Raw genomic sequence first — 27440 nt, 5'->3', positions numbered from 1 at the left:
GTTGGCCCGGCGGACAGATAGCCGATAGGCTCTGATTAATAGTTGAGGCCCAAGAACTTCCTCATTGATCAACAGGACAGGCTGCAAGAGGGGGGAGGAGGAGGAGAGAGAAAAAGCATGCCCTGTCGCCCTGCAAGTGCTGGCTGATAATCCAGATAGTGGAATTTGTGGCAGTGTGCGTGCATGTGTGTGTGTTTGTTTGTTTACAATAGTAAGTAGATTGTTAAAAACAGAATAAAACAGAAGCGCTGGGCTGAAAAAGTCCTTTGGGTTTATTCATCTTCTGAGGTGTGTGATAGCATCTGTGAGTGCGCCATATATGAGAGAGCATATATATATATATAAACACAGAAAACACAGACACATTTACCAACAGCAAACCTCTGGCGGTCCTTTATGGATACAGCAGTGTGCCGTGTGGGTGTGTGGCTGAGAAGGAGGAGGGGGGACTGGAATGTAAAATAAATGCTTGATGTCTGATTCAATTACTTGTTTAGTCCATTTAAATGCACTTTCATTGTGCTATATGCCCAGCATTTGTTACAGTATCTAGGTATGCCTATGTTTGTGTGTCTGTGTGTGTGCGCTTGTCCCCTCCTGCTGTTCTGTCCAGCCTCTAGCTGATTGATGATCTTCACTCCCACGGGGTCAGCAGGGTCACGACCTCCCACTTTTGACCCCCCTACTGAGATATTCTCTCTCTCTCTCACTTACACACACACACACACACACACACACACACACACACACACACACACACACACACACACACACACACACACACACACACACACAAACAAGGAAACAGATGGCCTTGGGACAATTTCCTCACCTTTCTGTCACAAACAGTCTCCATCTCATCACATCCGCAGAAGTTCATTGATTTTAACGAATGTAAGCAAAAGGAAAGAAAAACATCAGAGCCAAATGCTTCAGATTCGCATGCTTACTGTATTTCATCAAAAACAACAGATAAGCCACTCAGGACTTTGATACCCAGCGCCTCAAGAAATGGGTTTCATCATGTAGCAATATCACACCCTAGTGACACTTAATGGTTATGACAACTGAGGAATACTTCAAAAACAAAACTCAGCTAAAAAAAACAAAAAACATTTTATTTTACTAGCACCATTTAAAAATTAATCGGTGAGAAATGGCTGTTAAGAACACAAACCTCTAAAAACTCAATCAGCCTAAACGTCAGAAATGTTCAGCACAAAGTCCAAAGTAAAGACATAAGAAGAAAATCTCCAAAAGCACACACGATCTTTAAAAAAACGACAACACATGAATACACAGATCGGCCTCTGTGCTGTGAGATTGTTATAGATGGACAGCAAAGGGGCAGAGAACAGGAGGGAGGAAATGGAAGATGATGAGCAGGAGAAGGAGGAGGCGGAGGACAGATTATTAACTATTTCTTATCAGCTTCAGACGAGTGTGATAAGGGCTGATCGGGTTATAACGTGATCTGATCAGGACATTCCTTTCTCCAGCTTCTCCTGGGCAGCTGTCTTTAGCCAGTTAGCCACGTGTTTTTCAATCTCCTGAGAGGTGGAAAGATGAGAAAGAAAGGCAGACATACATTAAGGTTTTTCATTTTTTTTTAATGCTACAACTGCTTGAGGATTGTTACCACACTAACTACCGCAAAGGTGCTTCCTGTGTTAGTATGTGGTTTAAAAGGCTGGTTTTGATATGGGATGCCTGCAGTGTGTGATTTGCAAGAGTGCAGTAAGCACTTGATTTGTGATTGTGCACCACCGAGCAGCACTTAAGTGGTTGTTTTGTGGACTATGATATATAAATCACAACTAACTTGAGATTTATAGATTATATATTTATATATATGCAGGACAAAATCCACAATACTGTGTAAAAATGCATTCCAGCATTTAACTGACACTTTCACAGTATAGTTTATTGTATCACGAGGCAGTATTTTACAACTCTGACAGTTATTAAAGCTGGAATTACCTCATTTTTCTTTAAAAGAGACAAGGCACGCTCTGGAAATATATGGTGTAAATGCTGCGATGTAATTAACCAGCAATGTGCAGTTGCATGTATTTGACTAGAGAGTGCATCATCTTTGTTGTTAACTCATATCAGATGTTCTACTTTTGAGGTTTGGAAGTTTAATTTAAGTTCAAAAATAGCCAAAACTTTAAGTAAAACACACTAATTTGAATTTTACTTTAAAATGTGGGCGTTGTGGATTTTGTCCTCTGTTTCTTAGGCTAAATAACGTCAGGATAGGATCTGTTTACTTTTCAAGTGCACCTCTGTGCTGTTTTAAGACAGACATGGAAAGAGAGGAAAATATGCTTTAAAGGATTACAGCACTGACTGGTGTGTGAAGCTGCTCTGAAAAATGCTTTTTAGATTGAAAACTTCTCAGTGAGGCGTGGGTACCTGTCTGGCTTTCGTGAGCGAGCTGCGGTCTGTGACTCTTCTACTCGACATGTCAGCGCAGTGAGCAGTGTCCTTAATGAAAACTGTCTGGGCCTCCTCTCCTTCCTCAGTCCCGTCCTGCACCACCGACAGCGTCTTCCACGGGTCGATTCCTCCTGTGGCAGTGATAAAAAAGTCTTCAACAGTCAAGAAATATGTATATGTATTATCTAAATATGTAAGAAAAGGCGGTATTCTCTGTCTCGCCTTACTTTTGTATTTTCTCTGTAAATGTGCTGACTTTGTCTGTAGTAAACCCACTCTCACCATTAACATAAAGGACACTGTGTGTGTGGGGGTTGTCTCCTCCGTAGTAAGTGTTTGTGAAGGCGATGCGAGTAGGCAGGGAATGCTGGGAAATACCAAACAGCGTGGTACAGAGCTTAGTCTGATCCTGCAGGGTCAACATCCCAGAGAAAGGACAACTGGCAGCCTCACAAGTCTGGTCTACAAACATGAAAAGGGGTTCAGGGTACAGAAAAAAATCACCGTATGATAAAGAAGTGTTAGTGTGTGTGTCTACATGTCTACGTGCCTTTGTGAGGACAGAAAATTGGCATGCCACTATACTCGTGGGGACCAACAGTCACTTATGGGGACAAGATGCCCATCTCCACAAGATTGAAGGCATTTTCGATGCTCAAAATGCTGTTTTAGTGTCAGGGTTAGGTTATGGTTAGGTTTAGGCTAAAGGTTAGGCACTCATTTTTTGATGGTTAGGGTACGCAGCTAGGGAAAGCATTATGTTAATTAGGTGTCCTCGCTAAAATATGAAAACAAGTGTCTGTGTGTGTTTGTGTTGTACAGAAGCCGAATTCAGTGCATGTCTGGTAGGTCCACTGTCTCTCTCCTCTTCTGCCGGCATGGACTGACGTGTCCATCAGATCCTTCATTGATTTCTCATAGGAGATGTCCAAGCACGGCTCCTTACTGGTGAATCGGTAAATCTGTCCAGTGCACAAAAACATGCAAAGAGACAGAAAAGAAAAGAAACAAAACTAGTAGACAGATGTTGTGGGAGTTGCATAAAGGTAAAGGCATAAAGGAATCATAAATGCTTGCACTGCTTGTTTTTAGCTCTGAGAGGGACAGCAGACATACAGGAAAATGGCTCAGCAGTGACATCTGGTGGCCACATATCGACATGTAAAGGGGGAGAAGGAGCCCGCTCTGTTCTCCATACCTGTGAGAGTTTAACAAGGCGGTTGTAGGCTTCCATCTCACCCTGATATTCCTGGCTGCTGTTGGTCATTATGCCACAGAGCTCATTTATCGACATGAGCACCCCCTCTTCATTGTACTGCACTGCTCCCATGAAAATGTCGGCCAAGCTTTGCATCAGCTCAATCTAAAGTAAAGGAATATGTTATTGTCCATTTGCATAAAAACCGGAAAGAGATGGATATAAATAAAGGGAAGCGATTAAGAGAAAGAAAACAGGATTAAATGAGGAAAAATATCGATTGCCAACTAGGAGACTACGTGGAAATAAGTTGAAAAGTATACTAATATTTGAAGCCCAGCGTTCAAATAAGAGAGCAAAATAGATTTAGTGAGCAAATTTAATGCTTAAACTAATGAACATACAGTAAATAACTTGTTAACTTTAGATGATAAATACTAAAAAGTGAATGATATTAATGGAAAGTTAAAAGTAATGAATAAATGGTAACAAGAGATTAACATGAAAAGTTGAATCTGTGTACAGTGTTTGTTAACAAGCCTAAACACTTTGACAGCCCACATGCAATCAATACAAGTAGGCGAATAATTAAGAACACTTTATGTATAGTACTATTTAAAAAACTCTTTCATTTGACCTGGACTGTGAAAGCAGGGCTAGGTCTAAAAAGAGAGCTTTCCCAGGGATCTGGAGAAGCCATGAACTGCTATGGCCAACAGTTTAGTGGCCACATTATATTGAATGTGAAAAGTAAAGGAGGCTTGCATCCTCTTTCAGTTCAGGTTTTACATATCAGGGTATTATCAGGACATTATTTGGAAGGGCTGCTTCCTGAGAAAGCTTCTTTCTCTTTATCTGTGTGACAGATCAGATAATGTTCGGTTGAAAATGGGTTATGAAATATGACAGTGATCCCAAGCACAGCAGGAAATCTGCAACAGAATAGTTGAAAAAGGAAATAATCAAAGTGCTGGAATGGACCACTGGTCCAATTGAAATGCTATGGTGGGACCTTAAGAGGGCTGTGCATAAATAAATGCCTGCAAACTTCAAACAACTGAATCAACATTGCAAAGAAGAGTGGGCCACACTTCCACCAGAACAATGTGAGAGCTTGATAAAGACATACAGAAAACAGACACTTCAAGTTACTGCTGCTAAAAGTGGTTCTACAAGCTAATAAATCATGGCGTGTGCTTTACACACTGCTTCTGCTTTTTGGGGTTAGCTTTTGTTGTTGCTGTTGTTTTTCGTTTCTGTTTTCTGGCCTCAGAAAGGATCATGCTAGTACATACAGAACACCTAATGGCTAACACGGCGGTCCACAAGAAGAACTGTTGACAGTAAACGGTTTAAGTTCCAGTTTTTGAACCTCATGTCATGACTCCCATTTTGAGCACCCTCTTCAGTAAAGTCTGGACTCAGTGACCCATAGCTCTTTATTAGTCAGGCAAATTAATAATTTTGAATTAACCTCCATATTTGTCTAAATATATTTAGCAAGAGAGCAACACTCTATACTGGACAAGTACCATATTATGTTTTGCAGTGAAGGTCTAGCAACTACAGCTTTGGCATTTTACCATCAAGTTGAACTTTGCAATAAAATGCAATAATATACCTTACAGTTGTCCTATGTTTATCACAGAAAGACTGTACACAGGTTTAAAATGTGCTTTCTTTTTCACGTGATGCAGCTTACTACCAGCATACAGTGGGGAAAAAAAGTTATCACAAAAAAGTATATATTTAATTTTTTTAAAAAGCAAAAAATGAACAGAACTGTGTGAACAAGAGCTTGGTGTCCATCAAAGCATGTCATCACCTGATCATAAGGATCCTTGGGGATTTGACAGCATCCAAAGTCTGAGGCTACCTGGTTGATATTTCCACTCATCAGTGCTTCTTTCACTGCAGCAAACGCTTCACGCACTTTAGACAGACACTGCAGGAAGAGGATGGGTGTGAAGTTAACAGACAAAAGTAACAGACTAAAATCTTATCCCTGACACATGATGCACAGACATGAAGGTGGCAGACTTCTCACCTTCTCTGAGCCACCAACTGCCTCATTCAACAGGCTCAAGCCAACAACCTGAAATAGAGGAAAGGGCAGATATGTGATTCAAAAGGAAATGAACTTCAGTAGACACCTTAGTTGTTTGGAGGGATGTAGGTACAACAGAGGAACCTAAGGTCAAGTCCTGGTTATGAAGGAACGTTTGTGGTGTACTGACATCAGAAGGGAAAAACTGGACTTGATCACAGTTACTTCTTTGATGGTGAAAAACACATTCAGCCCATAAGAGTCAGCGATGAAAACACAAAGAAATCAATAATAATTAAATGAATGGTGATATTAAATTCTGTGACCATGGTTTGTGTCGTATTACGTTGTTATACTCAGAAAAGTCCAGCTTTGCCTTGACTGGAGCGGAGGAGGCCACAGCTCCATACACCAGATTGGGAAACTGCAGTAGAGAGAGAGAAGACACACAAAAACAATTAATATATTTCTGTTGATTTTACATGATTTTTGTAAAACATGAAGATCAATGCTAACAACCCAATAATCTATACATGTCTTTATATCCAAAGCTTAACATGTAACATTCCTCTCCACGTCACTGTCCAAGGACACACCGTTACACTACCTAACACATGACTCCACTTAATATGGTGACTGAGCTTGGTTTAGCTCATGCTTTTGCTATACAGGGACTAATGCAGCAGTCAAATCCATACTTGAAAGTGGCTTCATCCTCAGATGTTCTAAAAGTATTTCCTAAAATCTCCTGGCCTGAACACCACTTAAAGACTTCCTCTTTCTTTGGGAATGAATTCATGGAGAGCTGCATGAGGCTATGAAGAGTGGAAGCAGCAATCGATGTACTTCTATATACAGCGCTGAATATATGCTCCTTCCTGATTTCTTATTTCTTTTGCATATTTCTCACATTTGCAAGTTTCAGATCATCAAACAAATTCTAATATTAGACAAAGATAACCAGAGTAAATACAAAATTGCAGTTTTTGAATATTTATTTATTGATAAAGTGCTTTTAAGAAGTAGGTTTTTTTAGTGTATTAAAAGCTATCCAGACCTACATGATCCTCTTTTTAAAAAGTAATTGCCCACTAAAACTAATAAATGGTTGTGCCACCTTTGGCAGCAAGAACTGCAATAATAATATGAGTCTTTCACATCACTTTGGAGGAATTGGAGGATTTTTGAGGATGAACGGCCTCTTTAAGGTCATTCATTGGCATGACCTTAAAGAGGCCGTTCATGCTCAAAAATCATGAGTCTGGACTTTGACTAGGCCACTCCAAACCCTGACGGCCAGACATTCTCCTTCAGGATTTTCTGGTAAAGTCCAGAATTCATGGTTTGGTGAGCTTTCCCCCCCTTATTACCTGAAATCACTATTTAAAATACTGCATTTTGTATGTACTCTGCTTATATTTGGCTAAAATTAAAATTTGTTTGATTATCTAAAATATGCAATTCAAACATGTGAAAAATATGTTAAAAAATCAGGAAGGGGGAAACACTTCTTCATAATTTAGTTGATTTTAGTCTTTTTATGGGATTTACCAACAAAACCATAGAGGTAGCATAGTAACATCATGACCTCAGAAAGCTTACTGATTAACTCTTTGTCTAGAAAATCATTGCACTAGAGTAACCACAAATATTCACTTAAAGAATCATCTTCTGTTAGTTTGTGGACTTGAAAATGTAAGTATTCATATAGTAAGATGAGATTCAGTACTTTCTTATCTCCTCAGGGTATAAACAGAAGAGCATCTATGAATTATTGCCTGTTTACAGTTCTTCGGAAACAAATGACTCACGCTGTGTCTTTCCCTAAACTAGATCTTTCCTATCAGTATGAAATACAAATATGTTGCTCTGATCTGTTTTTGTAAAATGATATAGAACAAAAAATATCTCAGTCACAGTATCAGGAAGAAGAAGTGCTGTTCCAGAAGAACAGTCAATAATCTTTCTCTGTCTTTTATAGGATTGATTTTTAAAGATTGTGAGGTGCTGTATTTTAAAGTTTTAAGCCTTATGCATCTTTGAATGCTTCCATATGTAAACCATGTCCTGTACCTTTCCTCTGAACCAGGCTGATAGAGCTCCAGAGTATGAGCCTCCAAAGCTGATCCATGTGTTTCTGTGCGTCAGATTGAAGCTTTGGCTGATGTACTGGTGGAATACAGCCAGGTCAGCAAGTCTGAATGAAAAGAAACAAATTACAAAAAATAAAGTGCACATGCATCTAAAGAGGTCTGCACAAAAGACACGCAGACAAATGTAATCAGATAGATGAAAAGACGGAGAGATACTTGGATTCAAATGTACAAAATTACACTAGATTTGTCTGACTTACAATAAAATTACTGATAGCCTATGTCCCTATTTTTGATGGCCAGTCATGTAAAATGTAGACAGAAACTGTTTAAATGTTGCTTAAAGTTGCCCTTATGTCCATATCTAGGATATGTATTCATATCTGAATTCTTAACATACAATACGAGAGGAAACCGCACTGATGTAAATGGCTGATCACTGTTTTCTTCATTGTATGATTATTACATGTTGTCATAGTGAACAGAAAAAAGAAGAGGGAAAAGTTATCTGAATCCTAAGATAGACACAGGTGTCCATTCATTATCAGTGAGCATGAGGAGAAATGCAATGGGAAAGATACACATTTGCATGATGCACACCCACACACACACACCCGCCCACACAAACACACACACGCACACGCACACACACACACAAACACTGGTAGAGAGTCAGCACTAACGCCTGCTGGCTGCTTAGGTCTGCCAGGTTCTCTGTTTTGAGGCCATCAGGGTTAATGCTGTCACCATAGAAACGATGCTCCAGAGCCAGAAGTAGAGCACCGTGCTCTTCAGCCATGTCACTATGGTGACCTGGGAAAACATGTTCAAAGCAGATAAGATTCATTGTGAAGCAAGCCCTAATATTTTTTTAGAGATGCAGGTACGGTACACGAGAGGCTTAAAAGTAAGTGCAACTTTAAAAAGTTGCAAAGTGTGATGTGTCCAGCTACACTGTTGAAGTCCTGCTACGGTCTGAGCAAAAATATGGAAACTATTAAGTGGTAACTAATGACTATTTGCACTATTGATCAATCTCGTTAATATTACATTTTATACAATCCAGATGATGCAGTTTAATAAATAAAAGTTTATAATATTCAATCACATAGAACCACGATGTACTGTAGATACAAAACTATGGTAAATATACATTAACTGGACACAAAATGTAGAAATCTAACAAAAGACATACAGAGATGCATTGATTATAACATGATTCCTAGAAAATATGAATAATTATGAAATTCTAATTAATCGAAATAGCTGCAGCTCTGTGCTTTTTTACAAACTTTGACCTTTACCGTGAAAGATTTAAGGTCTGTAATTAATTTATAGAAAACAGGAATGCTGATCTTCTCCATATTGCTGTGATATTTTACACTTCCTGTTCACTATTCTCCTAACGATTCTTCTTCTCTTTGGTCATTTCTTGAAAGAGGCTCTGGGGCTAGACTGTTTGCACATTTGAAGACTAATTTCAGAGAACACAAATGAATGAACTCTCGATATATATATTTTTTTCATCAAAATATGACAGTGGTGCCATCAGAAAGGCTTTTTATCTATAATCTTCTTGATATATGAATGGTGACGGTGATGCTTGAGCCTGTACTGCCATACAATGTGAAAAACAAGAAAATATCAAAATGATAGTGTTGAATTAGCTGTGAAAGTAAGTATAATTTCTTGTCAACCATAATTTTGGCATTGTGCTTAGAAAAATCTTAAATGATCTAAACTATTATCAAAATAATGAACTAATGATTTATAAAAACCAACATCTACATGTAGCTAATAGCTATAGCCATTCAAATACAGCCTCCTCCCTGACCTTGCTGGACCTATTAATCACTTTCCTTATTTTCTTTCATAAATACACTGTGACTGCTGTCTATGCTCATATTAAACATGGCCGGTGTTTATAAAAATTAGGTCAGTGTATGAGTTGTAGTAATCGCTGTGAGGATAAAGCTCACAGGCTTCAGACTGATCTAAATTCTCAGTATTAGACATTTTTTCTGTGATTGGACCTGTATGATGTCATAGAGAAGGGATAACTATAATAAAAAGTATGCATTTTATTTATATACGCCTTTCAAGACACTCAATGATAAAAACAATTAAATAACAAAATCACAGTATGGACAAACTGACAAACTGAGTGAATTAAATGTCAGTGATTCATAAAATTAAAATTAAACAGAAAAAGCAAGTTTAAAAAAAATGTGTGTTTAAGGCTTGCTAAAGGGAGAGAATCAGTGTCGCAAATGTGGAGAGAGTTACAAAGACAAGGGGCCAATCAGCTGAAAGCCCATGGTGGTGAGGCGAGCAGATCAGGAAGATGTTAGAGAACGTGAGGGAGTGGCAATGTGCAGAGTATTAGTGACATTGGATATCACTAACATGACGATCTCTGCCACACACTTTCTGGCTATATGAGCACAGAAGCTCTGCTTACCAGCTTTTCAAATATTCTGTTTATGTGGGGAAGCCAATCAGAAGAAAGGTTGCTTATAGGAAAAATGGCCGAAAATGGGAAGGGAGGAGGAGTTCAAAGAGCTTGCAAAGTGACTCTATTAATATATAATAGGTCTTCTTTAAAGTTTTGTCCTTTTTAAACAAAAATCTACGTAATATTAATGATTAGTGATCTACTGTATATTACAAAAATGTTCCACAGTATATTTTTAGCAGTAAAGTATGATAACAGGTGAATTTAGTATAGAATAATAATAATAATAATAATAATAATAATAATAATAATAATAATGGATTGCATTTATATAGCGCTTTTCGAGACCCTCAAAGCGCCATTTCTGTGTTTTTTCAAATTGTAACCTAGTACCAACATCTACTTTTTCCTATGTCTCCTATACACACTTCTCTGGGGTACTTACAAAACAAGTTTTAGGGCACAAAAAAGACAAAACACAGATATGCTTGCAGATGAGCATCACTTTACCTCCAAAGTTTGATTCTTAATTCATTATGTTGCCAGTTCTTTGAGTGTTTTGAACACTGATTTCATATGCGTGTCTGATCTGTGAAAGGCACAAACAGGTGACGATATGTGCTGTATTTTACACTACCTGTCAGAACATCATACTCAACGAGGGGCCCTTCTCCCCCAATGTAGAGAAACACCGGGCCATCATGATGCTGCCAGTATGCCTCATTCACAAAGAACCTCTGGAGGACATTGAGAAAAGTACAAGAAGAAAGACATGCTTTATTTATGCTTGCCCAAACCGGCAGCAGTGCACATTCAAGGACTTGCTCTGAGTAATCCTGTGCTTGATGCTGGAGTGGACAAATTTGCACATTGGCAGCCTCAAATGGCTGCAAGAGCTAAATGAGGCCGAGCATTTCAGTTCATGCTGTCAGGAAACGCCACCCTGTCGCTCCCTGCTGAATCAGGAGTGATGAAAAAGGTTCATCTAGTCTACATTTCTCTGAATGGAGCCCTCACTCTCTGCTTCTTAAGAACCACAGCAACTCCGTTTAGCTCTTGTCTCCACAACAAAGTGAAAGCAGCAGGGTTCAGTGGGACGCGACACTTGCTCTGCTGCACGCAGCCTATTTTGCGATTTGAGCTGACAGGGCATCTGTTTTATCAGCGTCACTGCAATCCAAGCAGTCTTCAGAAATATCACACGATGCCATCTTCTCTAATGCTTTAAATAAATTATGGCCTCCTTTTGGTTCACAGGATCTGACTGATGGAAGAGTTCTCTTATCCTTAACATAGATTTTCAAAGACCTCTCAAACATCAAGCCTTTAATTATCAGCACCATGCACTCACACTGGAGAGGTCTGTGCCCAGAAGTGAAATGTAAATTTACAGTCATATTTAAAAAGTAGAAAATGGAAATCGTCCATATTTAGCCAAGCCAACATTTGATTCTCATGATGCAATGCCTACAGATAAGATAAGACGATATACTGAAATAACATCAAAAACTAACATTTCGTAATATTCTTCATTATCTTTAAAAAAAAATCCCTAATAACATAACCACACCATTTAAAATCCAAAATATTAAAATAGGTGACGAGATGCTCCTAAGGGTGTGAAAGGCAAACTCTATCTTTGATCAAACCTTTGGCATGCTGTATTATTTTGTCTGTTTAAATGTCATGCCAAAGTTGGAAGAAGCTCTCTGAGGCCTTCAAAGACAAGCTCGAGCTTATTAGTCTAACAGAGAATAAAAAAATGATTTCTAAATTTCAAACAAAGCAAACAAAACTTGAAGTTGGTCTGGACTGGCTGCTTCAGCAAATTCAGCCTGAGAAAAGACAACCTGAAATAGAAATTCTCAAGAACCACAAAATATTATCAGAGAACCTGTAAATAACTCTTGCAAATGGCGATACCTAAAAATGCATTTAAGGGAAATGTGTTTGCTGCATACTAAAAATAGCATTTTGGGAGAAGAACCAACTATGAAGTACTGTGGTGGAAATGTTCTTCTGCATCATGTCAACGAGTCCTTGAAAATAATAAGATTGTTTATCTGAAGGTTTGAGCTGAACCTTTTATAATGATAAAGATTCTAAACACGCTGCCAAATTCAGTGAAAAACTCAGATGTGAATCCAAGTGGGAATCAAAGATTTCAAAAAAGTCATTACAAAACACCTGTAAGAAGTTATTTTTGCTAGAGCAATAGCAAAATTTCCTTTTTCCACATATGATTATTTTATATATTTTTCAGTTACATAAAAGTTTTGTTGTTGTTGTTTTGTTTTTTTTTAAAAAGCTCATTAAGTCTTTTTCTTTTAACTGCCTTTAAGTGAATAACCTTTACGTGGAGGCAGGGGTGTGAAGCATTAAAGCATTGCTCAGTGTTCCTCTACCTGAGGGAAGGTGTTGCTATTTTGTTGGTTGAAATGGTCCAGGGGCTGGACAATCCAACCCTCCTTCACGTGGTGGAGAGGCTGATGAAGACTGACTGTGAGCTTCAGGAGAAGTTGCTTGTTTTTCTGAAGCTGGTTGTCACGTGCACGCCTCTTGATCATCCTCAGAATCCGTCCTGTTAGCAAAAAAAAAACAACGAACAAAAAAACATAGGACAGAAAAACAACTGTGAGACTGCTTAAATTCATGAATCTAAACTTGAATAGTTTGTAATCCAAATCATAAGCTAAACATAATTTATGCAAAATAATGGAGAACTTGTCTTAGCTCTGTTGGCCAGATTAGCGATATAAACAGGTGAACCATATTTTGTTATATCTAAACAACTGATTGATGCTCATGTGACTGAAGATGATGAATGAATCCAAATTTGTCTGTCATGGACTGCCCAGCGTGGGATCATCTTGACAGAGAACAGAACAAAAGGCAGAAACATCCAAAGAAGAGCTTTGAATGACCTTCAAGAAGTCTGGAGAAATATTCCTGAAGGCTACTTAAAGAAATTACAAAAAAGTTTGACCAAGAGGGTTCAAGCTATGTTGAAGAATAAATTCATAGAATTGGAAAAACTCTGTTTTTGCCTTATATATTACATTGTATACATTTAAAACATTTTAATAAGCATTTATTTCTTAATTCCCTTGGAAATTATGAAGCAATAAGGAATTGGTCAAGGCCTGTGCACAGTACTTTATATCAAGATCTAAAGTATCACATTTAGTGGAATTTTCATCAACTCACCAGAATAAACAAAGTTCAAAAGTAGCAGAGGAAGGAGACAGCGCAATGTTAAGAAATTCATCTTAAATTCTATATCCACTCTGTAACACACAAGACGTCACTCTATGGGTCCCATATATAGTCCCTGCAGGGCTCCTGTGTGTGTGTGTGTGTGTGTGACTGTGTGTGTGTGTGTGTGTGTGTGTGTGCGCGCGCACTAATAAAAACTGCTCAGCAGAAATGAGCATCAGCCTCGTCCTGTAATTAGACCTCTCTGCTTTGTAACAGCTTTTTTTTGAATGGTTGAGTTACAAAGGGCAGTTTTCAACTTTTTGCGGCTTCCTGATTGGAAGTAGTGAGAGATACTATCCTATCTCCACACAGAGGCTCAGTTCATATCTATCTATCTATCTATTAAATATTAATATATATTATTTTAAAGATGTCATTAAAACATACAATCCAAATATTATGGAATGACACCATTACATTCAAGATGTGTGCATATATGACCAGTGCAGTTTCGGAAAGGTTATATGGAAGATACGGAGATTCTGCAAATGTCTGCCAATGCAAACTACTCACCAAGAGGTAGTGAGACTCTTACCTGTGCGTAACTGTTAAGTAGTCATGAACTACTTAAAGTTATTTCTTTTTTCCTGCGATATACCTAAAGTATACTTCAAATTACTTACAGTATAATTATTTCTTCTTCGCACAAAAAACTTCATTACTAATGTATCTACCAGTAAATATTTGTAGGTAAATACAAATTATACTTTAATTTTAGAACAAACACTATTATAGTTCTACCAGAATTTCAAATTAAGTCTAACAGATTTTGTATTACAGTTTTTTCTGTTAAAACTTTTTTTATTTGGTTGTCATGTCTGCCTCGCAGAGCTGTCTCACTGACTTTTCAGCAGCAGCAGTCACAGCAATTGCAATGTTCAAGTCAGCCAGTGTGGCAGCAGACATGTGGTAAAATTATGAGCACAGAGCTGAATGCTAGTCATGTTAGCCAACTCTACTTTGGTTGCGTGAACGTTAGCAGAGAGGTTCTGGTTCAAATATCTCAGGGGAATCTTTTGTTTTTGTGTTTGTTTTCTCAAAAAAAACAAAACAAAAAACAAAACAAGATAAGAAATCAGGTCAAAAAGGCACTGCCAACTCTGTGCAGAACGACCATCTGCGTTATCTTCAGTATCACTTGCAGACATCTCTATGTCTTGCAATTTGCTCTAAGTGAGTGCTGATGAAACCCACATACATGGCAAGCAGTGGCATGTTTTCACAGCTTTATAATGTCAGGCTGGCTTTATCACCATGCTAGTTGTTGCTCTGGTTAAGGTTATCTTCCATTCAGATCAATGCAGAGGACACATTTGCATGGCTTGTTTTATATTATCAGCGTTCCAGAAGAGAGTAGAACACAATAGAGAGGCAGATTTAAGGCTATGAAGTATATTAAAAGCCCCAGCTGCAAGTTTAGAAACAAGTTTACGTTATGTTTATGTTAAAAGTGGACAATAAGCCAACATGTTTACAGCTTATTTTTGCTGTGCCCAAGAGATGCTTAGGGATCTTAGAGCAAATATCACTGGGAAGCTGGTTTGGTAACTCCTTGACGGACAGGGACTCCAGTCAGAGAGTAGGGCACGGAGAGTTCAGTCTCACATAGATTTTAATAATGTGTACTGTAGTTGAATACCAGATCAGTTGCATGGCAAATGGTGTACAGTGCTTTCCAAAAGAATGAAGAAAAAAGAAATATTATATTGGTGGTCAACAGAACCTGTTTAATATTGAAAAACACAAGTGCAACACTTAGCAGAACAACAGTAAATCAAATTGAATGCCTATATTCCATTAATATGACACGCTTAAAACAAGAATACTTAAAGGATGTAAGCAATATTACCAACAAATATAATATTTTCTTCTCATAATCTAAACTAGCAGACCTATTCTCAGAACAAATAAAAAATCTTGTACTTTCAGATGTTGTATTATCAAATATTTTGAAATTTACTTTTAGCTAGCATGAACACACAAGATTGGAATTTGCTATTCCTTATCATCCATAGAAAATATGCATAATAGCATCAGTCCTTGAAGTAAAAATGTACCATCATAAGAACACAAAACATCATAGAGTATTAACAACAAACAGAAAATCTCGCTAGCCAATACAGAGCACTAAAATTACAATAATAACATTGAAAAGTGAAACACAGACTCTCTGACAAGTTGATATTGTATGTGGTCATTTTTGGATGGTAAACCCTCATATTTGCAGGGTCCTCTAGCAAATACATTATTTGCACATTAAACAGATTTGTGCCACTGATCCAAAAAACACTAATTTTATTTAAAAAAAAATATGAAAGTTGTATAAATGTTAGTTGACCACTAAATAACGGCTATAAGTATAACTCACAATGTGTAAATATTACACAGTGCTGGCCATCCATTCATTCTGTGGTCACTCTTTGGACTTTTAAAGAACATGGGAGTCACACAACATGTCTATATTTTGCATAGATTAGGGATGCAACAAAAATGAATTATTTATAATATTATTTTATTATAACCATGTCATAACCGTGTGAGTGGTTTTGTAAACTACGTCGGATCTTATAAAAGCTTATGTGTAATAAGATATTACATTAAAAAATGTTTTAAAGCATATCGAAAGAAAACTGCATGATTAATTTGCGGCACAACTCTTGAAGTACCTCAGCAAACTTCCTGTTGTAGCTTTTACTTTCTACCCTCCATAGTCTTATCTTATCTTATTTCACCTACACAAACTGCACTAGAGGAAACTGTGAATGTTGTGCTCAAGGGCAATTTTTCATTAAAGAGACAGAGACATGCCTTCTCACCATAAACATGTCAGACAGCAGAACAGAAGAACTGAATTGCCCTGAATTACCCTGTTGCAGTGTTTTACCCTCAAAGGTTCTGTGCTTAGACCCCTATTCTTCACCATCTACATGCTGCCTCTTGATCAGTTCATCAGCTGCTATGGTCTGTGCTTTCATTTCTATGCTGACGACAAACAGCTTTATCTCAGTTCCAAAACCTTTAACCACCTAACTCTACAATCACTCGTCAGCCGTCTGCATGAAGTCATCCAATCTGCTCAAACAGAGCTCTTGGTTATGATCTCCAAAACCTTACTCTGGAGGATTGGACTTTTATTCAGTGACAAAGACAGTTGCCACATTTCACCAACCCCAGAGGTTTCCAACCTGGGTGTCGTTCTGGACTCCACACTTTTAATCCAAGGTCATATCAAATCTGTCACCAAAGCATCTTTTACCTAGCATCTAATGACTATTTCTCAACTTTGGCCCGCTGACTCACTCTGAAGCAGAGGCCCTAATCTATGCCTTTGTCACCACCTGGTTAGATCTTATGAGGGATTTCCACCAAAACCCTGGACAGCTTCAAGTATATCCAGAAATCAGCTGCCAGGTCACTTACAAGATCCTTCTGCTCTGTTACAAACCTCAATGTCGTGGCTCCTCAGTATTTGTCTGAACTCCTTCACCAATACGCACACCCTAAGGTGATATGACCCTCAGCCATGGGTCTGTTTTCTGTCCCTTGCACTAACCTATAACTTTCGAGACAGAGCCTCCACCCCACGAAAAAGTAGCATTTAAGAAAGTGCCCCTCCTCTGGTGAACCATAATGGGACAGATCGAGGGCATCACGGAAAATCTGGAGATTCCGTTGAAAAATTAAGTGAGGAATTTAGATATATTTCATTAACTTTGAATGGGAGCTGCGATGTCCTCGACAGCGCCCAGTTACTCATCTTTGTCAGTGGAATAATGAAAGGGTTTGAGGAGGTTTACGGAGGAGCTGCCAGCAATGCACTCAGTGAAAAGGACTGTGTCAGGGAATGATTTGTTCACAGGGGTAACTGTATGCATGGGTACTGCTGAACTTGTGTGCAGCCCTGTAATTGGTCCACTTGATGGGACTGCTTCCTCTGGATTGAGCCAGTGATTGACAGCACACTGTTAAGGAGTAGCTGGAATCTTGCTCTCTCCTCTCATTACTTTTATAACCTCAAACAACAAGTAAGCAATCAATGAGACATGAAAGATCTGTGTAAGGGAAGTAAGTGGTAAAAAGGTAGCTTTTAGAATTCAGATATTCTGCTGATGTAATTGGTTGGTTGTAGGACTAGCCTTACTCAAAGAAGATACACATGCAGACACAACCAGGTCCTCAGGTGTCTAGCTGAGAAAGTTGAGTACAAGAGGAAGACAGCCTTCCAAGAGGAGAGTCCAGCATCCCTCAGTATTTGTCCGGGAGGTGGACAAGCCGAGGACTAGCCCTTCAACCCCGGACCTGGGCCCACTGAAGGTCACCAGGGATTGGCAGATGCAAGTGGACTTGGATCAGAGGCTCATGTTTCCCACAGAGATCGTAACAACTGCTCTGCGACCAGACCTCGTCCTTTGGTCCAAGTCCCAAAAACTAGCTTACGTCATTGAGCTGATGGTACCATGGGAGGATGCAATTGAGGGAGCATTTTAGCGTAAGAAGCTGCGGTATACCAACTTGGTAGCTGAGGCGGAGGACAGAGGCTGGAAGATAACGGTGCACCGGGTGGAAGTGGGGTGCAGGGGCTTTGTTGCCAGTACAACAGCAAAACTGCTTAGAGAGATTGGAGTCAGAGGACAGGCGCAACAGCAGGCTATAACAGAATTAGCCAACACTGCGGAGAGGACCAGTCACTGGCTATGGCTAAAGAGGGCTGGCATCACTTGGGCACCTAAGGCAGTCAGCTAATTGTGAGACACACGCCAAGGATTGATCAACCCGTGGTGGGCCTGCCTCAGCACAGGGCATCAAAGGGGTAGAAAACCTAATACTAGAATTTTTACTGTGATAAACCAGAACCCTGGTTGCCTGATACAGCTGTCTCAGGGCCTCCTGGGGGCTGTGCAGTTAACCTCATGGTAGTGAAACCTAACAGAGGAAAGTAAAAATGTTCCACTCTTCTCTCCTCTGCTCGTTTTTCCTTTTCTGGGACGCAGTGGGGAGGTACAGCCTGATCCGGCAGGGAGGTGTGGGATGCCAGATCTGGCACCACTCTGGCGCTCTCCTCTCTCCTACCTTGTCTCTTTTGTCTTTTTTCTCACTATCACCTTTTCTATCTGTCAGGGACCAAGCAGTAAAGCATAAAGGACACAGGTGTTTTAATTCAAAAACGGGGTTTTACTGACCCAAAAATATGAAAATATATTTAACAAAGCCAAAACGTAAACAGGCAGACGAATAAAAGAGGTCAACTCAATAGACTGAACTCAAGATAGTAGTTAACAAAACCTCAAACAAACATAAGGTAAACTGACCTGTTGAAATGACACATGGGGGAACTTAAATACTGGTTTAGCTAAACCAAATGACACACACGGGGGAAAACAAAATGGCTGCCATATAACCAACTAATACAAAACCAACAAACAAACATGAAACACCCCCCAGGCATTGAAGCATGTGGTTCTGTCCAATTAGGCTGTCAATGATACTTCAGCTCTCCCAGCCCTTTGCCAGACAGAAGGAGAAGCCAAACCCCAGGTAACTCAGAGAAAGAAAGATGTATTAATATAACATAAAACAGAACTTTGACCTTGCAAGGTTAATATGTGTGCACGCCATATAAACATTGGAAGGTGTGATGGAAAATAAATACATTTAATAAAGAAACAATATTGAACAATAAGTAGGATATTTTAAAGTAGTGACTGTAAATTAAACTAAAGTGAATCAACTGGTGGTGAGGTGTGGAGCTTACCATGTGTGGCATGCCATCACACACCTCCCCTCTTCAGAGCTCTCGCTGGAACAGCGAGAGAGATAGTCAGCAATAAGGTTCTCCTTGCCTGGTACATGGTGGACAGTGAATCGGAATGGCTGTAAGGCCAGGTACCAGCGGGTAATTCGCCCATTTGTGTCCTTCATCTGCTCAAGCCACTGGAGTGCTTTGTGGTCAGTTTCCAAGGTGAAGTCTCTTCCCAGTAGATAGTAGTGGAAGGAGTCCAGGGCCCACTTGATTGCTAAGGTCTCCTTCGCTACTGTGGAATACCGAACTTCCCGTGGAAACAGTTTCCGGCTGATGTATGCCACTGGATGGCGGCCTTCCATGGTTTCCTGAAGGAGGACAGCTCCCAGGCCCCGATCTGAAGCATCAGTCTGCAATATGAACGGTTCATCAAAGTTGGGACTGTACAAAACCGGTTGCTTACTTAGTGACTGTTGGATGTCATGAAATGCTGCCACTGCCTCCTCTGTCCACTGGATGTAATTGGGGGAGCGTGATCCCGTCAGGTCTGTGAGCAGAGCTGCCCTGTTGGAGAACTGAGGGATGAAACGACGGTAGAAACCTGCCATGCCCAAAAAGGATCTCAGCTGCTTCCTTGTTTGGGGCAGGGGGGATGATTCCATGGCCTTGATTTTGCTGACCTGTGGCCTGATAACCCCCTTGCCGATGACATGGCCCAGGTATTCTGTCTCAGCAGCAGCGAAAACACACTTTGACGGATTCACCGTCAACCCGGCTGAGTGCAGGTGGTCCAGAACAGTTCGCAGGTGTTTCACATGCTCCTCCCAGGTGTTGCTGTGGATAACAATATCATCCAAGTAAGCAGCAGCAAAGTCAGAGCAGTCATGTAATACCTGATCCATTAGCCGTTGGAAAGTGGCTGGAGCTCCATGTAATCCAAATGGCAAGACTGAATTGGAAAAGCCCCCATGGTGTTCTGAATGCTGTGAACTCTCTGGACCGTTGAATGAGTGGGACCTGCCAGTAACCCTTACACAAATCTATTGTGGTCAGGTACCCCGCTTTTCCCAGACGTTCAAGTAGATCATCAATTCTTGGTGTCGGGTAGGAGTCAAACATGGATATGGAGTTCAGGTACCTGAAATCAATGCAGAACCTCATACTCTCATCCTTTTTGGGTACCAAGACCACAGGGTTACACCATTCGCTCTTAGATCTTTCAATGATCCCTAGGGACAGCATCAAATCAATTTCCTTCTTCAATGTAGGCAGCAGACGTTCTGGGATCCTGTAACTTAATCGTCTCACAGAGGCACCTTCTCGTACCACAATATCATGTTCGACAATGTCAGTTCTCCCTGGATTCTCATGAAAGACTGCTGATTTACATATTTCTCTTACCTGCTGCTGCTTATCCTCTGGGAGATGGCAGATCATAATCTAGAGTGCCAGCAGGTGGTAGATATTGCTCATCTGCTTCATCTTCTTCAGGCACTCGCCGTATGAGCATTGCATCCGCCTTATGCTCAATACGCTCCACCCACTCCTTCAGAAGGTTTATATGCAAGACCTTGCTGGAGCGCAACTGCCCTGGGGTGGACACCTCATATGTGGTGGGTCCCAGCTTCCTCATGACTTCAAATGGCCCCTGCCACTTTGCCAACAATTTGTTGTTGTCACTGGGGAGGAGCACGAGCACCTTTTGTCCTGGCTCAAACGCACGCTGATGAGCAGATTTATCATACCAAGACTTCTGCTGCTTCTGGGTCTCCGCCATATGTGATTGAGCAAGTTCACTCATTTTCTCCAACCGTTCTCTCATCTGAATGACATAAGACAAAATGTTATTGGGTCCCTCCTCCGCCTTGTCTCCCTCCCAGATCTCCTTTAACAGAGTTAGAGGGCCATGAACCTCATAACCATACAACAGCTCAAAAGGGGAAAAACCTGTGGAGGCTTGGGGGACTTCTCTATAAGCAAAGAGTAGATATGGCAGCCATTGATCCCAATCGTTACCACTGTCGTTGACAAACTTCCTGAGCATCTGTTTCAGTGTCTGATTAAAGCGTTCTGTCAGCCCATCAGTTTGAGGGTGGTATGGTGAAGTTCTCAGGCTCCGGATACCCAACAACTGATAAACTTGTTTTAACAAAGTAGACATGAAGTTAGTGCCTTGATCAGTTAGTATTTCTCGTGGAAACCCAACTCTTGCAAAGAACTGCACTAAACAAAATGCAATGGGCTTGGCCTTTATAGATTTTAAAGGGATCACCTCAGGATATTTTGTGGCATAATCTGTTACAACAAGCATGTAACGATTTCCTGCTTTGCTCCTCTCAACAGGCCCTACAATATCCATTCCAAGACGCTCAAAAGGAGTGCTGATGACAGGGAGAGGTTGGAGTGGAGCTCTATGGGGGATTTTAGCAGATGTTATCTGACACTGTGGGCAACTCTTATAAAACTGAGCCACATCTTTGCTAAGACCGGGCCAGTAGAAATGATGTTTGATGCGAGCTGTGGTCTTGTGTTTACCAAGGTGGCCAGCCCACGGAATAGAATGCCCCAAGGTGAGAATGGTGTTTCTCACCTTCTGGGGAACCACCAGCTGCAGCACCGACCCCTGCTGACGATAGAGAATGTCATTTTGCAAGATGTACTCACTGTTGAGAACCTGTTCCAATCCAGGTTCCTTTTCTTTGGCCTTCTGGAAAAGAGATATTAAAGATTGCTGAACTCCAAAAATCTGATAAATTTCAGTTGGGATATTAAACCCTAGGGGTGACGATGTTGGCTCAGCATCTGTTAGTGTCTCCACAGGTGAAAATTTGAATTTCTCCTGCCTTCTTTGTCTGCGGGTCTTCCGTGGCTTCACCACAGTTGTTTCAAACTCCTCATTAAAAAAAGGCAGGGCACTCAGGGTATCAGAGTGGGTACTGACTTGCTTAGCCTGAGCTCTGGTAACGGCTACATTGCACTCCTCAGTCTGCTCAGATTCCAACAAATCAAAAAGCACAGGAAGGTCACGCCCTAACACGGCAGAGTAAGGCAAACTGTTCACAACACCCACATTCAGCAGATACATCTGGTCCTGAACTTTAATGTAGACGTCAGCTGTCGGATATCTTTTCTCATCTCCATGGACACAACATATTGAAATTGTATCACTGGTGCGAACAATATTAGGTGGGGTAAAATCTGAGTGAATAAGAGACCGAGAACTGCCAGAGTCAAGAAGGGCATTGAGTAGAACCCCATTCACTTCAATCTGACTCATTTTGATGGATTTGTCACTCTCCTGCTCAGGATCAACATTAGAACGGGGGGCAAAGCACATTTGCACCATTTTAGCAGAATTTCTTGGGCACAGGTTTCGTATGGCCCACTAATCCACAAAGATAACAAATGAGCTTCTTACCGGAGGCCTTTGGTGGTCTAGTGGTAGACTGAGGGGGTCTTACTGGTGCTTGTATTAGCTGAATTCAGATGGTTTTGCTGAGGTATCTTCCGGGTGTCCCTCGATGCCTTCCATGCATTATGGCTTCATGCTTGCCCCTTCTTTCTGGCAGCAACAAAAACATCAGCTAACCGAGCCGCTTCCATTGCTGAACCAGGGTTGTGTTCTCTGATCCAAACCTGAAGCTCAGGAGATAACTGCTCCAAGATTAGTTTCACCAATGTCATGAATAGTTTTACCCTTTGGCTGGATCCATTTCCCATAAAGCTCCTTCAGCCTTGCATATAGTTCATGAGGGCTTTCATCTGGTTGAACGTCCAGGGATCTGAATCTTTGCCTATATATTTCAGGGTTGATGTCATATTTTGACAGAATGGCTGATTTCACTTTATCATAGTCTAATGAATCATCAATGTCCATGTGAACATAGGCACCTCTAGCTTTACCAGTAAGCAAGGGTATCAAACGAAAAACCCAATCTGATTTCTGCCATCGATAAGCTGTAGCCATACGTTCAAAGGTGATCAGGAAATGTTCAATATCATCAGCTTCAGTTAATCTTTCCAATCTGCCCTCTATTTGTAGGGGAAACTGAAATGCTGGTGAAATGGCTGGATTGGAATTAGTGCTAACGGGTTCAGCCTGGGCCTGCTGAGCAGAGGAAGAAGGATGAATATCAGACTCTAATGAGTCAGTGCGAGCTTCTGCAGAATCTGATGGTGATGTTCTGACTTGGATTTCTGACTGCAGAAGTCTAAACTGATGTTGAAGGGCTTTAAATCGCTGTTCTTGTCGTGCATTTAACTCACTCTGTTTTGCATCCCGGACGTCCTGTTGTCCCATGTGAGCATGTAGCATATTGACTAGATCAGACAAAGTAGGCTCCTTTTCCACTCTCTCCACAACTTCAGTGACTCCTGAGGCTCCATTTTCCTCCTCTTCGCAGGTTTGCTGAGCAGATCCCTTTTTCTTTTCATTCTTGCCACCACGATGCATTCTTCTTCCTCATGGGGAAAAACAGAAAAAAGAAAAAAGACCCGTGTCCAATACTGGATGATCCCACTGCTGCCACCAATTGTCAGGGACCAAGCAGTAAAGCATAAAGGACACAGGTGTTTTAATTCAAAAACGGGGTTTTACTGACCCAAAAATATGAAAATATATTTAACAAAGCCAAAACGTAAACAGGCAGACGAATAAAAGAGGTCAACTCAATAGACTGAACTCAAGATAGTAGTTAACAAAACCTCAAACAAACATAAGGTAAACTGACCTGTTGAAATGACACATGGGGGAACTTAAATACTGGTTTAGCTAAACCAAATGACACACACGGGGGAAAACAAAATGGCTGCCATATAACCAACTAATACAAAACCAACAAACAAACATGAAACACCCCCCAGGCATTGAAGCATGTGGTTCTGTCCAATTAGGCTGTCAATGATACTTCAGCTCTCCCAGCCCTTTGCCAGACAGAAGGAGAAGCCAAACCCCAGGTAACTCAGAGAAAGAAAGATGTATTAATATAACATAAAACAGAACTTTGACCTTGCAAGGTTAATATGTGTGCACGCCATATAAACATTGGAAGGTGTGATGGAAAATAAATACATTTAATAAAGAAACAATATTGAACAATAAGTAGGATATTTTAAAGTAGTGACTGTAAATTAAACTAAAGTGAATCAACTGGTGGTGAGGTGTGGAGCTTACCATGTGTGGCATGCCATCACACTATCCCTTTGAAGAAGTGATGTTCTTTAAATATTAAAGAGGTAAGTATTACTTGTTTGAATTGATAAAATAAATTGTAGAAAAATTGTAGAAAAGAAGAAAGTGGGGTGGGGGTGTAGCTCAGGTGGTAGAGCAGGTCAACTACTAACTGGAAGGTTGGTGGTTCGATCCCAGGCTTCACCAGTCTGCATGCAAGATACTAACCCCATGTTGCTCTCTGATGCATCCATTGGAGTGTGAATGTGTATGAATGTTAGAGAGTTTTCTAACTTAACAGTTAGAAAAAGTGCTTGTGTGAATGGGTGAATGAATTAGTTGTGTAAAGCGCTTTGAGTGCTCATATAGAGTAGAAAAGCGCTATATGAGAACCAGTTCATAGACATAACAATTTAACATTAACCAGTGACACCCTGGCAGAGCCTCCTTGAGGATGAGGGTGTCTCGTGATAATGGCCGAAACACCCAATGAATCCAAGGTCTACTACTGATGATGTGTCCTAAAATTGTAATATTATAATGTAGATCAGATTTCTAATCCCTAAACCTAACCAAGGAAAGTAAAAAGAAACTAAAAAATGGCAGAATGGCTTGTGATAAAAGACCAAAACACCCAGTGAAGTTGAGGCACACAACGATGTGTCTCGTTGGTAAAGTTTCCAGGCTGCCTTTCCTCATAGTAGCCATCCCTCAAGACTTTCTCCACTTGAAGCAATGCATTATCAGGGACTGTAACATCTAGTCCTTTTATTGAATTAGTTGCAATTGTACATATCTATTCATATAATATTGCATTGTGGATAAAGAGCAGCAGTTTAGTTTAAATGAAAAGCTCTTCTTGTTTAACAGTTCAACTCAGTTATATTTTTGTTTCTTATTTGTAATCCATAGAATTTTAGGTCAAACACTTATTTATACTTTGACTTTCTTTCTAAGGAAGTTTAATGTTGATAAGTGAACGTGTGTTTGGTTTTTCAAGCTTGATTCATATCTGAATGTAATGACAGTTTTTCTCTGAACACTGATTAACAATTTCTGTTAGAGGAAGTGGGGTGGAAGGAATCACACAACTAGCAATGTTTACAGTTAGCCCTAGACAGGAGATGTAACATATATATTTAATTCATAATAACCATTAATGTGAGCTAGATCTTAACTATCTGAGAACTATGTCAGATAGTTAAGATATATTTATTTGAGGTAAAACAACATTTGGATTTAATTATAGCATACACCACACAGAAACTCAATTTACGTCATCAACCACAACTCTTGAGATGAGTCTACAAATTTCCTGTGCCACTTCATTTCAACGCACCTCACACAGCACTGAGAGGAACTTTGAATGCTCAGCTATAATACTTCATAAAGAACAGAAAAATCTCTTCTGTGATCATGAACACGTCAAATGTCACTTCAGAGGACCGGGTTTACGCTGGGGTCTTTGGCTGCATTATGGTGATAGGTCTGCCTCTCAACGCAGCATCACTGTGGATTCTTCTTCGCCGTCACAGCCTCCAATCACCCAACGCTGTCTTAATGGTCAGCCTGGCAGTATCAGACCTGCTGGTCATCATCTCTTTGCCCATGAGGATCTACTTTCACGCCACCCGCAGATGGCCTCTGAGCAATATGGCATGCCTCATCATCACAATGCTTTTTCGCAACAACCTCTGGTCCAGCGCCTTCTTCATTACTTTCATCAGTGTGGACAGACTGCTGGCTGTGGTTTATCCTCTGAGGTCACGCCATCTTCGAACGTCATCCAATGCCTGGAAAGGAGCAGCAGTGGTCTGGCTATTTGTTCTGATAATGAATGTCCCAGGGTTTATGGACTTAAAACATTTTAAAAACAGAAACAATACCACTTGTTTTGGACCTCTTGATTCTATGAGTGCAACACAATCAGCAGTTATTTATTTTCAGATGGCGTTAATCGTCACAATGCTAGCAGTCAACATTATTTGCACCGTTATGGTGTCTTGGACTTTATGCAACCGTCCCAGTGACACTGCAAAGATCAACAACAAGGTGAATGTAATGCTGATTTTTGCCATGAATTTGGTTTTATTCACTATCTGTTTTTTGCCTGTGCAAATAGGTTTAGCCACAAAAAGTTTTGCTCATCTAACCCCACTTGTATGTCTTGCTGCTGTGAACTGCTGTCTGGATCCTCTGCTGTATTACTTTTCTTTTGACTCCTTTTGGAAGAAAAAGGAAGATGCAATAAAGGAAGGAGAAATGTAGATGCTAGACATGCTATTTTTGGTATGATATTTTCTTTTTGACATGCATTTTTTCTTTTTTTTGGTGAACTAACTTGTTATTGCACAAAATGCTCATTTAGTTCAAGCATATTTTCCCAATTCCTAAATTCTGAAACTGAGCTTATTGTACTATTGTGTGTCTTTTGACTTGCCTCTCTCTGCTTTCTTGTCTTTCCACTCACCTCCAAATTATTTGTGGCAGATGGCTGCCCCTCCCTGACCCTGGGTTTGTAGGAGGTTTCTTCCTGTTATAAAGGGACATTTTTTTCTACCCAGTGTTACCACAGGTTTGTTCAGAGGGGGCTCAGTCATGGAATTATGGGGGTTTCATTCTAATATTGTGGGTTCCTTATTTTGTAATATAAAGCACCTTTGGGTGACTGTTGTTGTGAACTGGTGCTATATCAATAAAATCGAATAACATTTTCACCAGTAACTCAACAATAATTGTCAGTTAAATGTACTTGTGAAGCTTAGGCAGTGGGAGCGATGGAGAAAAGACTTGTTAGCTTCACAGTTTCATAAAACGATTCTTCAAATTTAAAGCTTCAGGACTGTAGCTGATTTACTGTACATTTTGTACACTTGACGACTGAGGAAACAACCTGTCTTTATCTGCTGGAGAGTTTAAAAAAGACCTCCGGAAGTCCATACCACAGAACAAGATACTGTCAAGCACGTAAAACAAACCACAGTTTAACAGAAACTTTTTAACTCTGCACACACTGTTCATCACAATGCTCTTTAAC

General features: G+C 40.2%; 2 protein-coding genes across 2 annotated transcripts; one reads left to right on the top strand and one right to left on the bottom strand.

The window, feature by feature from the left end:
• Window positions 1–1478: 1478 nt before the first annotated feature.
• On the bottom strand, window positions 1479–12889 carry prss16 (serine protease 16). Its single transcript, XM_063494085.1, has 12 exons — window positions 12641–12889; window positions 10873–10972; window positions 8464–8593; window positions 7761–7884; window positions 6034–6111; window positions 5688–5735; window positions 5466–5585; window positions 3641–3805; window positions 3263–3404; window positions 2725–2904; window positions 2419–2573; window positions 1479–1550 (listed from the first exon to the last, which is right to left on the bottom strand). Exons 1-12 carry the CDS (start codon window positions 12887–12889, stop codon window positions 1479–1481), a joined length of 1563 nt encoding a protein of 520 aa, XP_063350155.1.
• An 8774-nt stretch (window positions 12890–21663) lies between these two features.
• LOC134641602 (lysophosphatidic acid receptor 6-like) lies at window positions 21664–26671 on the top strand. The gene is made up of 2 exons (XM_063494084.1): window positions 21664–21709; window positions 25842–26671. The coding sequence occupies exons 1-2, from the start codon at window positions 21664–21666 to the stop codon at window positions 26669–26671; spliced, it is 876 nt and encodes a 291-aa protein (XP_063350154.1).
• The last annotated feature ends 769 nt before the right edge of the window (window positions 26672–27440 follow it).

Source organism: Pelmatolapia mariae, linkage group LG14 (assembly GCF_036321145.2).
Source record: "Pelmatolapia mariae isolate MD_Pm_ZW linkage group LG14, Pm_UMD_F_2, whole genome shotgun sequence".
In the NCBI taxonomy this organism is placed as follows: domain Eukaryota; kingdom Metazoa; phylum Chordata; class Actinopteri; order Cichliformes; family Cichlidae; genus Pelmatolapia; species Pelmatolapia mariae.
This window is presented reverse-complemented; position numbering and strand designations above follow the sequence as displayed.